Source organism: Rhinoderma darwinii, chromosome 3 (assembly GCF_050947455.1).
Source record: "Rhinoderma darwinii isolate aRhiDar2 chromosome 3, aRhiDar2.hap1, whole genome shotgun sequence".
NCBI lineage: Eukaryota > Metazoa > Chordata > Amphibia > Anura > Rhinodermatidae > Rhinoderma > Rhinoderma darwinii.
In genome coordinates, this window is record NC_134689.1 from 197,357,091 (window position 1) to 197,370,074 (window position 12,984).

Genomic DNA, 12,984 nt, shown 5'->3' on the forward strand with positions numbered 1-12,984 from the left:
TGGTGACGGATCCGGTGCCCTTGGTTTCCATTTGTCTCACTAACTTTTCAACAAAATGCGTATAAATTAATAGTATAAGCGAATATAAGAAACTTTGTAATATATATGATTAGATAAAAATGTTTCTTTCTCCATTTATCAGGCAGCCACCCCCCTACCCTAACTGTTCACTCACTCTCAATTTACTCCTCAAGAGAAGACAGACTATAAGCTCACTGAAGGATAAGGTTACAGCTGCCTATAGAAGTCTATGGAAATGGAAGGCGGAGACAGAGAGAGATGGACAGAGAGACACACTGCTGTAGCTTCTGGTAAGTGTTCTATCTTACCCAAGTGCTGCTGGATTCACAGCTACACTGCTAATTACTGCTGTATAATCTCCTCAATTCTTCTATATATATATGTGTGATAGATAGAGATAGGAGGGCAGGATTCTCCTCTTCTCTGTGTGCAGTGTATAGAAGACATGATAGTTAGACTAGTTAGTATAGTTAGTTAGTTAGTTAGTTAGTTAGTTAGTTAGTATAGTTAGACTTCATCCACTAGCTCAGGGAAAACTGAGAATTAGAGATAGAGCCTTGGCAGTGGAAAACTGCTAAAAAAAATGCAGGATACAAGTGATATAATGGCCAGAAATAGAGTTGTTCCTCATGTACACACATATGACAGCTTATTCTGAAATGTCACCTGAAAGGTTAGGTACACTTTAAGACTGGGTTTCTAGAATATCTGTTATTTTAGGTCTTCTGTAGCGAGTTGCCTTCATTTTAAATACACTACCGGGTGTCATCATATTTTTTCTTGTGCTTTAGCCAATGTTTATACCTTTACAGTCGTATTTTCAACCATTAGTTATGTCTATGATTCCTGATTATTAGATAAACATTTACTTTCTTAAAATTAATGAAATTCTGATTTCAAATTTTTTTCAGCTAATGGAGAAAATCATTGGACATTCACGCACGCACAGCACGTCTTCCCAAATCAATTTAACGTAATGCAAATTAAGAGTTAGTCGAATTTTATAAGGCTCTCCAGTGAAAAGAAACCAGTGCAGAGGATGTCGTTTCACTGTGTGATCAAACTAATATCAAAAGGACGTTAAACCTAAATGACGGTAATATCATCATCTGCATCTCAGGACACACTTGCCTTTAGTTATTAGATCAATAACCCTTCTCGACCTTTTTAGTACAATCTGAGATATCATTTAAAATCTTGTAGAACTGTAAGAGTCTTGAGAAAGCCATTCATATGGCCAATTATGGTAATGGTGGTTGGAGTAAATACAGAATTGTTTCCCTGTAGCATGTGAACATCAAACACCTGTCATGTAATCTCATCAGATACTAAACAAAGGCTATGCCCTCTCATTACACCCTAGTCAACAGCAACAAACTAACTAATGAGGTTGTGATTGCAGGAGGAGGAGAAATGAACAAATCAGAAAAGAACAACTGCAAGAACAGATTTCCTAAATAAAAGCCAGGTCACTGCTGGCACCAACTGCAAGAACTTGTTCAGATACACACATCTTTTATAATAAGTATATACTTTTACAAATCTGTTTATTAGGATTTTTCAGATTTCTGCTGAAAGAATAGCCCATAAAAAAATTATTTTTGCAAGTCTGCTTTATTATAGTACAGGATGTTATCTTTCTTCTACGCATGTATCATAACATGGTTTAATGGATGCACAGAGTGTGCACATCCTAGCAAAACAACTGTCATTACATGATAACTACCCTATATATATACACTAAGCATTGTATTTATTTAGCAATGTTGGTGAACAGCTGTAGATGCCTAAGGCTTCGTTCACATCTGCGTCACAGCTCCGTTCTGACGTTCCGTCTAAGCTTAGAACGGAGCCCTGACTGAAAAAAACGGAAACCATAGGTTTCCGTTTACATCACCACTGATTTCAAGAGTGACGAATCCGGTGCAAATGCTTTCCGTTTGTCTCAGTTGTGTAAGGGTTCTGTCGTATTGGCAGAATGAATAGAGCAGTCGACTACAGTATTGGTTCCGTCCTAGCGACGGAACCATTGCACAGCGGAGACAAACGAAAACCATTTGCACCGGATCCGTCACCATTAAAATCAATGGTTATGGAAACGGAAACCTATGGTTTTCGTTTGTTTCAGTCAAGGCTCCGTTCTGACGGAAAGCTCGGATGGAAAGCCTGAACGGAGCCCTGACGCAGATGTGAACGAAGCCTAAAACAGTATAGTCAGAAAACACGCAGGCTATAAAGTCCTCTATTTATATATCATCTGAATCATGCACATCGCAGTAGCTCTGGAGTTAGCACTGTTGCCATGAAGTCCTGTGATCCTGGGTTATAATCTGACCACATTTGCATGCCAATTGTATTCACTTCATGTTTGTGTGGGATTCTTCTCAGTACCCCAGTTTCCTTTCACGAAGCAAAAACATACTCATAGGTTAACTGACGCCTTATAAAATTGTCCCTAGTTTATGGGTTAAAATCTGGAATTCCATTACCAACACCACTGGCTACAGTGACTGATGTGAGTGATTACAATCTGCATACAGTGCTGTGGAATATGTTGGTGCTATATAAGGAATGGGAAATAATGACATTATAAGTAAATTAAATCTTATTCAAAAATAATGTATTAAACTGAAACAAGAGAAAGTGACATATCAATACCAACAAATATCAGATCAACATGTGATGGCAGGATATTTACAGGCTCATGATGGAAGAAGAAATGAGGCAGTTCATATTTATATCAATGGAAATATTCCAATACATATAGAACGTGAGAATTAAATATAAGTTCTAACGGTAAATGTAAGAAAGCAGCACCACATCGTCCAGCGCAAATTATTCAAGGACTTACGACTTAGTATCCCAACATAATAGTAAAAAATTTGATGCAGCTCTCCAACAGACGGTAAAAAAGAAGGATCCCGCATTCACCCATATGTGCAATGTTTCAGCCTGGCTCAATGGGGCCTTTCTCAAGCTCTCTCTGCTTAGAAAAAGACCCCATTGACCCGGGCTAAAACTTTGCACGTATGAGCGAATAAAGAATCCTTATTTTTCACTGTCCGTTAAAGTCCTGCCTCAAATTACTTTTTTAAGTTCCAATAGGGAAACTGCCACCACTTAATACCCCATATGTCTCGATTCTACTATTTAGACACTTAGGGTTAAAGAAATATCAGGAGTCAAAATGTCAATGTACCTTCCTATTTTCTGCTAGCGTCAACATTTTTGGGTTGTTTACTATTGATGTCTATGGAATTTTTCACTAGCTGTCTACTAAAAAACTCAAGTGGCTCCGAAAAGCCTTTAGTAATTTGTCTACACCTGAGGCAGACCAAATGTGAGATGTCCAAACATGAATTACTTGAGAAGGTTAACCGCTCAGTGATAGCATTGTGATATTTAGACTATTCACATCCTTTTAGATGTCAATATTATCCAGGATATTCACATCTATATTGATGTCAGTATTTTCCAGGTTATTGACATCCATAGCAACTCTCCATCAAACAGCATGTGTAATTACAAATGAACTATCATTTTATGCTGCATTGCCAAAACACATCTTCATACAGCAGAACTTGCCCTCGTTTTTTCTGGGACAGCCTCAATTTTACTAATATGATATGCTACAAATATGATGCAGTGCTGAAAATGATGACTACTTTTAGGCTACACAGGAGATTGTGTTGCCGGGTACACTACTAATATCTTTCTATTGTGGAGTGATACACAAATGTCAAGAAATGAAGCCTGCCGTTACTTTAGGTAACTGTCACCCTCACAAACAGAAGCTGCATCAGTAGAGAATCATCTTAATTCTATTATATCCTATAAGAAACATTACAATGGACCATTGGATACTTTGTTGCAGCAAAAGAAAGTCACAAAAATGACATCAATTAGTCCTAGCCTATTATAAAAGTATACCCAAATATATAAATAATAAATATATAAATATAAACATAGATAGATAGATAGATAGATAGATAGATAGATAGATAGATAGATAGATAGATAGATAGATGATAGATAGATAGATAGATAGATAGATAGATAGATAGATAGATAGATAGATAGGCAGATAGATAGGCAGATAGATAGATAGATAGATAGATAGATAGATAGATAGATAGATAGATAGATAGATAGATAGATAGATAGATAGATAGATAGATAGATAGATAGATAGATAGATAGATAGATAGATATGAGATAGATAGATAGATGATAGATAGATAGATAGATAGATAGATAGGCAGATAGATAGGCAGATAGATAGATAGATAGATAGATAGATAGATAGATAGATAGATAGATAGATAGATAGATAGATAGATAGATAGATAGATAGATAGATAGATAGATAGATAGATAGATAGATAGATAGATAGATAGGCAGATAGATAGGCAGATAGATAGATAGATAGATAGATATGAGATAGATAGATAGATAGATAGATAGATAGATAGATAGATAGATAGATAGATAGATAGATAGATAGATAGATAGATAGATAGATAGATAGATAGATAGATATGAGATAGATAGATAGGCAGATAGGCAGATAGATAGATAGATAGATAGATAGATAGATAGATAGATAGATATAGATAGATAGATAGATAGATAGATAGATAGATAGATAGATAGATAGATAGATAGATAGATAGATAGATAGATAGATAGACAGATAGATTTGAAGGCATATTGAAGCTATTTTGTTTACTTAACCTTCCTGGATAGACTGAGAAAGACTAAATATGTAATAGAGCTTTGGATAATGCCTAGACTGGCATGGGACTGCAATTATAAATTACAATGCCCTTTCCTTAGTCCACAGTTCTATTCATCTTTTTGAAACATTGAGAGACAGATTGGACATCAGGGAACGGATTAGCCACAGGACGACCTGTATTTCTATACAAAAGCCTAAGTGTGGAAAAATGGCACCCTGTGTCACCCATTCTTCACTTCCTGAAAAAAACATATTCATGGAAATGGCCATTTAAACAGCTCTTTCCCACTCATGGCAGAACAAGTGCTGATTGTCTCCCCCGCACATATCAAAGCGATTTTACTTAACCCCAATAAGATCACCAATACCGATACAGACCTCTCTTTAAGACAAATCAAGGGCAGGAAATGGTTACAATAAAAAGTACTCAGTAAAAAGAACTATATTGCATTACATAAACCCATTCATCCAATCCGGAAATGCATAATTAGTTACAGTAAATTGCAGAAAGACGATTTACTTCAATAATACTTTTACAATTCAATGGCAGGTGTCATAAATTGAGTTTTGACATGACTTTCCCCTATGATGTATACCGTCTTAGTGTCATAGAGGTCATAGTTCTAGATCTTCAGAATAAACATTCCAATAATGAAATGCACAGTGCACACTATTTTACCCCAGGAATATGCTGTATAACCAGGAGCTGTCCTCAGAACTGTAGTGTAAGGCATCTGTGACCGCACACTGTAAATCACCGCCATGCATATTCCGCAAGATGTTACATTTTAAGGCTAATAATTCAGTAAGCCCCGATCAAGTCTAACATGGAGAGTTTGGCTACAGAACTAGAGTGAAGGGGAAATCATTTCATATGCATGATGTGTTAAGCCACAACTGCAATCATTAAACACATCATAAAGTCCACTGTACATTTCTCATTAAAGCTGCGAGGGAAAAAAAATGTCCTCTAAACTGCGCCTTCAAAAACAGCCATGCAAGCCAGAATAGGAATGATATGTGATCAATTAGGAGGATCCGTCTTATGAACTTTCCATATTCTTGTTTTTCAAGGATCAAAATTTCTGCACCACAGGAAACATCCCCCTGGCAAGTTCTCCTTGACATTTAAAAAAAAAAAACGGTGCTTCATTAAGACAGCGTAATGCAAAACACCGGAGCAATAGGGAAATGTTACCTTGTATAATACAGGCTGGAAACAGAAGAAGATTTTATATATATATTATTTTTTTATTTATATATATATATATATATATATATATATATATATATATATATATATATATATATATATGTATATATATTTGTGCAGCCACCTCCAGACATTTCATGTCCAACCATAAGCCACACATACATTAGCTCTATATATCCACAATGCTCCCAGGCACTTAACTAACCACACACACATTAACTGGCCCTTATTGATGAGACCCATCATGTGCCAGCTAAATAATGAAAAAGGGGTCCAAACAAGATGTGCCTTCCATTAAAGAACCAGGTCAGTGCCCTCATACAAGCAGCCAGGCTCTCCTCACATATTGATATACAACAATAGGATTTATTCTCAGAATAATAACCCAATGAGCAATTTCCTGTGATGTTTGCTCAGAACATAGCAGAAGATCCAGACTGCCATCCATCCGCCTGGTAATAAATAATGCTATAGCAACAGATGTGAGCCATGTCATTCCTCAGTAACAACAATCTTAAAGAAATGCCATGTTGCACCACAAGTAACAAGCTGCTTGGCACCACAGACAGTAGGGCAGTGCAACCCTATGGTCCAGGGACTTAGAATAATGACTTGTACTCTTTATAGGATGAATGTTTTATTATAATGCGACATGAGAGCAAAAGCAACCACAACTCTGAGAATAAAGCAGCATCTGCTTGTCCGCATTGACAGGAAGGGAACTAGAGGACCAGCATAAGTTCTGTAGGTGCCAGGGGGCTATAGGTGAAGTCTATGGGAAGGGCATGCTGCACAGATGGCAAGGACTGGCATAGTATATAATAATACAAGCCTACATAATGACTAGTTATCAGCTGATCAGGAACATTGAGACCATGGATAATACATGGCGCGTGGTGTGGCATGCAGATGTCGCGATGTATAGAGAACATCATTGAACTCCATTCACCTTTCACACTGTGGATTTCCAATGGGGTGACTGCTATTCAACGACCACCCAAAATCCAGTAGAGTGAGTTTGCCTGGAGTGAAGACTAGAGACTAGTGAATGGCTTGGGGCCTGAGCTGCAGAATCCGCTGCATCCTATGTGCACTCCGCTGCCCTTTCCATAGAACTTTAGTGCCATCTATTGAAAACTTGCTGAATAAAAGGGGATCAGGGCACCTATTGATCTGGATTCCAAACAAGCCAATTACTCAACAGGATTTTTTTTTTTCCTCTCCAGCTCTGAGCGAGTCATTCCACCTGCACAATGCACCGCTCCATGCACTTCACCGGTAATTGCCGCTAAATGGGAGCTGTGCCCAACACAATGCAGCTTACCGCATACAGTGCCCACCAGCGCTAGCCCCGGGCTAATAGAGACAACACGCTCCAACATGGAGTAATTCTAAGCATATTTACCTTCTTTAAGGAACTGAGAGTGGATAAGAAATAGAAGCAAACAGCAGATGGCCGCTCCTGCTAGTGCCCATAAAGCCTTCAGGAGCTGCATGTCGCTTCCCAAGTCAGCGAATCCCCACAAAGTAACACAGTGAATCCCCAGCACAACGATGCATGAAGGGCTCCCGGAGCTCACAGTAAAGTCTCAGGCACCATGCTCTGCTCCAGGGCGCCCCCAACCATCCATGAATCAGCTTTCTGTTCCTCGGAGTTGGCCGGGAGACTGGGCACGATTGCGCAATAGATGGGAGCCATCAATTATCCCCTCTCCCCGGTCAATTCATGCCCATTTCCACATACGCGCTGCCCCCTGTTCCTTCCACTTGGGTCGGGGCGCTGAGAAGATTCCTCCCCCCCGTGTGCGACAACTTGTCCTAGGGAGCAGGTTCTTGTAGTAGCGGCTCCGTTACGTGTTGCTCTGCAGAGGCTCGCTGCTCTGCCGCCCTCAATGCTCCTTCCTCCCTGGCACCGGCAGGGTATGACTCCAGCACGGCTCCCCTGCTTGGATGGATGGGTTCAGCTGCCAGTAAGTTGGGGGCTCATTCCGATGCAGTGATCCAGTGGTGAGGGCAGGGCAGAGCTGTAGATGGGCACAGTCCTGGCTGCAGCTCCGGCTTGTGCTGCTGATTGCGGAGGCTGCGCTGCTTCTCCCTCCTGTTCTCTGGGAGGAATGTGTGATGCCGCTGCCCTCCCTCCCTTCCTCCCTCTCTCCCTCCCTCGGCGGGTACAGGGCTGGATGGTAATAGAGGTGGATTATTTAGTGTGTCAGTGCCCGCTGCCCGCTGCCTCCTTATTTAAACACTGCCAGAGCTCAGTGCAACTTTCCCTGTGCTGAGACTGTGACGTCACGGTGTGCCCCCCTCCTCCTCCTACACAACGGTGTCTACCCCCTCCTCCCCCGAGCTGTGACCTGTCACCCCCTCCTACAGAACAGGACAAGCGGGGCTTTCCTTCCTTGCCCTGGGATTCCACTATACAGTATATATGTATACATATGTGCACATTATATGGTACAGACACACATCACCTATGCCAGCATCACTAGCAGTGCCTCCAGCCTGGCACATGGTATCACTTCTATATATTGCACATCATATACTTTATACTGCATGGTTAAGATTCACACACACAGCTTTGATGCGTTTTCAGTGTCGTTTTTTGCAGCATTTTTTTTTTTGTACTTTTTTTAAAGTCTATAGTAAAATATGCCTAACTCGGTTTCAGTGGCATTTTTTAAAAATTGCAGCTTGCTCAGGGTATGGCGGTTTTTCTGGCGGTTTTTCCATACGCAGGTCTATAGGTCTGTACAAAATGACACTAAATAAAAAACGCATAAAACTCCTGGCGTTTTTTATATGCGTTTTGAAATGCTGGGAAAAAGTGTGTGTGAAGAAGGCGTTCTGCTGTGTTAATGATGCAGCCTGAGAAATGTACAATCCATGGATCCCTATTGTGTATGAATGGGCAGCTTATCCTGGCATTGTGTAATAGGCTGGTGAGACAGTCGCTGTGAGGTTGGCTCCTTATTAGTACACATAGTCTCTGGTTGTCTTGGACACCTGAAGTGAAGCCCTTTCATCTGTTTCCCTGTAGCAGAGACTGATGAGAAGTTTCCATGTGGCAGTGCCGCTGCCCCTTGTCCTCACAGTCCAGCTTAGCTACAATGCGGTACACATACACACACAAGCGGCTTGGTGTAGCAGTGTTTCATCGGTCTGCTAGACTATTCCAGTGAAACCCACCCCTAGTATAACTTGTATATAGGTGTCATTGTTTCCAACTCCAGATAATAGTGTCACCTGGCTCATCATCCTGATATCTGGCCCTGTTTGATGTTTTACATAGGACTGCGGGGAAATCTACGGCATTATCACATATCAATATCACTATGCACAAAAGACACTGAAATAAATAATTAGAGAAATAGTTTTGTATAGTTGCTATAGTTACTGTTAGAGTCAAGAAGCATGGGTGATACCCGCAGAGGACTTATTAAAGGGGTACTCCCATCTTAGATATTTATGGCATACCCTTAGTGTGGGTCCCAGAGGTGTGATCCGCACTTATCAGACATTTATTAAATGGTATAATCTCTTATACTGTTATTTCTATTATTCCCACATAAAAAAGCACTATACGAAATTTCTTTAAAAGGGTTTTTCTATAAAAAATAAATAAAATGTATGTGACTTGTCTATTAGACATGTCATACAATGTGATTAGTGGTGGTCTTCCCTGCTGGACCCCTCATCAATCCTGGGAGTGAGGGGAGAGGTGGCTCATGCATGCGCAGTCACTCACTTGTAATGAATACCAGTTACAGAAACCTAAGGACACGCTTATGACACGTGACTGACATCAAATCAATCGTCCTAGTTTTACTAGTACTTGCTTCATAAAAGTGTTATTGTGAAAAAACCCTTTAAAAATAAACTGTAATCCATAATTGTGTTGTAGATTAGTAATGTAAACTAGTACGTGATTGGCTGCTACTTGTTACGTGTATATATATGTCCTATGAGCTATGGTATTGAGGGGATTTGTTTCTCTTTCCATTTTATTATAATACTGTATGACTAGAACTTAGTGAGTCTATGCCGTTCTTGCCCAGCAATTCCTTGCCAGTCCATGCGCCTTGTTGCTTATCAACTGTGTGTGAATGACTCAACATCCATATGTCACATCAACACAACAGCCAATCACTGCCATGAGCATGGATGGAACAGCTCAATGGTAGGACTCGATTGGCTGCTGCAATCACGTGACTGGATTTCACATGGACATATTGTCGTCGCAAACAGCTCCTAAACAATAGGGAACGGGGACTGGCAATGATCTGTGGGTCGGGAACAGCATATAATCACTAAGGGAAGTATATTACAAGTATCTTTTTATTTTATTTTTTAGATTTAGGCTTGTTAAAACCTATTTATAACTCCTGAAAACCAACTTACAACACTAAGGCTACAATCAAATGAGTGTGTTCGATTTGCGCGTGTAAAAAACGCAGGTTTTTTCCTACATTTTATGTCCGTGTGTCATGAGTGTGCGTTGCGTGTGGCATGCGTTTTTTATGTCCGTGCAAGCACTTCTTTTTTTATTTCTCTGCATTTCTTTGTAACTGATGCGTGAAACACGGACAGCACACAGATGTCCTCCATGTGCTGTCCCTGGTTTTAACGCACCCATAGATTTCAATGGGCGACTAGGTGTGCAAAAACGCACCACTATAGGACATGCAGTGCGTTTCACACAACGAACACTCGATGTGTGAAAACTCACGCATGTCTGAATAGCCCCATTGAAATGAATGGGTCCGTGTGCGGTGAGTGATTTCAGCACACAGAACATGGACTTGAAACACGCTCATCTGAATGAGCCCTTAGGCATCACTTTTCCATATTATTATTATTTATTTTAAAGCGCCAATAATTCCAGGACGGTGTATATATAAAAAAGGGTTTACATACATGACATGAGAGAATAAACAACAAGTACAATAAACATAATATTAATGAATGACAGATTAGTACAGAAGAAGAGCGAGCCCTGCCCGTAAGGGCATACAGTCGATGAAGTAGTAACTGGGTAAGTAGGTGAGGGTAGAAGCTGCTTGTGTGGTTGTGTGTAATGGAGAAGGGCTAGGGGTGTAAGCTTTTCTGGAGAGAGGGGATTTCAGGCTGCTTTGAAAGTTTGAATGGAAGGAGAGTATGTTGTGTTGGTAGCGAGTTCCAGAGTGTGGGGATGCACGGGAGAGATCTTGGAATTGATAATGTGAGATGCAGATAAGAGGAGAGCAAAGAAGTGGGTTTTGTGAAGACCAGAGATTATGTGTGAGAAGGTATCAGGAGATCAGGATGTATGGAGGGAACAGGTATAAAGCCATAAGGAAGAAATATAGGCAGGCCTCCCAATCACAACCCTGTATATTACCCAAATCAGAAAGAGAGGTCTCTCACTTTCGAGGACCGCTGGAATCTGTGCACTACGTCACCATGTAAGACAACCATCACGTATTTGTTGCAGATTTTTCGCGCATATTTAAAGGGGTACAGTATATCTTAGATCACATTCGTACCACATTGCACTCTATGTCAAAAATTATTGGTATTTGTAAATACTACCAATTTAAAAAAAAAGTCTGTGTAAAAAGCTCTCACCCCAGAAAGTAGTCTATCCTCTTGGTGGGTTTCCTCTTTGTTGTCCCTGGCAGTGTCCTCCAGTAGTTTTTCCCATTACTTGCCGAGCATGCGCAGATCTTTACTGCTACATCAGCCATTCTCACTGTACCATGCACAGTTCAGTCCTTCGCCTTGCCATCTGGGATATGTCGTTTTTATCGTTGAAGCGGGCGGTCACGTGATCTGCTGTCCTGAATTGCCCATTCTTCTCTTGGTTACTTGCAAGTGTGACTGAGCTGTGCTGTAACCGACTTTGACATTTATTTAAATTTATTAACGACTTTACATGTTCTGGCATTAAAAAGGCACAAATTATGGCGCACGCCGTATTTGCGCAAAATTGTTAACTTTTTGCCATTTTACGCTTCTGTTAATAAATTTGGCGCATCATACTCCAACCTATTTTGGTTTTAAACTGGCATATTAAGCGCCAGTAAAGTAAATCTCCCCCTGTGTGCATTTTGAATGTCTGCAAAAATCTACTAGTTTCAAATAAACATGCAATCATGGTGTAACCCCTTTAAAACAGATCTGTCAACCATAGTGTGCGGAATGGTCCACCTTCCTATTAGTCCAAACGGCACAAAAAATATTGTGTTGTTTGTCTAATAAGCGCTTTCAAAGAATACAGTGGACTCATAGTTATGTACTCGGGAGGGGGCAGTTTTAAGAGATTTGGTGGTCCCAGAAGCCTTACTTCCCACGATCAGCTACATTAGTTGTTGAGAGACCTGTTCATTGAAAAAGTGTTCCAAAGTGAATGGCTCATTAACCTAATGATAATGAAATTCCCTATTATATGAGCCCAGGTACCTCCAAACCAGAGATGGACTTTAATCCCATGTTTAAATATAATGGCAACGACGAAGTAATCTAAAGCAAGGTACTGTAAAACATAAAGTAGCTACAAACATCAAGTAAAGGATTATCACATCACTTACTAATACGCTATAACTAGCAGTCGGAGATGAGCAAATCTTACAATTCGTTTCTCTATTGATTCTCCAATTTGCAGATCAGCCCATATTGTGACTTTCCCACCAGGTGAATTAGATTTCTAATAGAAGTGTAATACTGAAATAACACAAACTGTATCATGGAAATTCATTTCTCTGTGATGTTTATTGGTACATGTATGTCAAAAAATCTTCTTGCAGTTTACTAAACCATAGGAACATTTTAAATAAAAATCCAGCGACTTCCTGTGTTATTGAGCCTTCAGGGTTACAATAAATTCATTTTGCAATTATAGGAACAGGCTGTCACTTGTATTGTGTTGGTGTGAGACGTTCAGTTGGGAAAATGCAGAGCGCTACCGTGTTTCCCCGAAAGTAAGACAGTGTCTTACTTTCTTTTTATCCCCAAAAGCCCCACTATGTCTTACTT

The 12,984-nt window shown here is 40.0% G+C and overlaps 1 protein-coding gene across 2 annotated transcripts in view; it reads right to left on the minus strand.

Moving 5' to 3' along the window:
* TAFA5 (TAFA chemokine like family member 5) overlaps positions 1-8,255 on the minus strand; it is a 445,571-nt gene extending 437,316 nt beyond the window's left edge. The window contains exon 1 of one of the 2 annotated variants that reach the window (XM_075857218.1): positions 7,379-8,255. In XM_075857218.1, the coding sequence (XP_075713333.1) occupies positions 7,379-7,469 (91 nt within the window). In that variant the 5' untranslated portion in view covers positions 7,470-8,255. The remainder of the gene's footprint in view (positions 1-7,378) is intronic. The other variant, XM_075857219.1, reaches the window with a different exon arrangement.
* Positions 8,256-12,984: the final 4,729 nt, after the last annotated feature.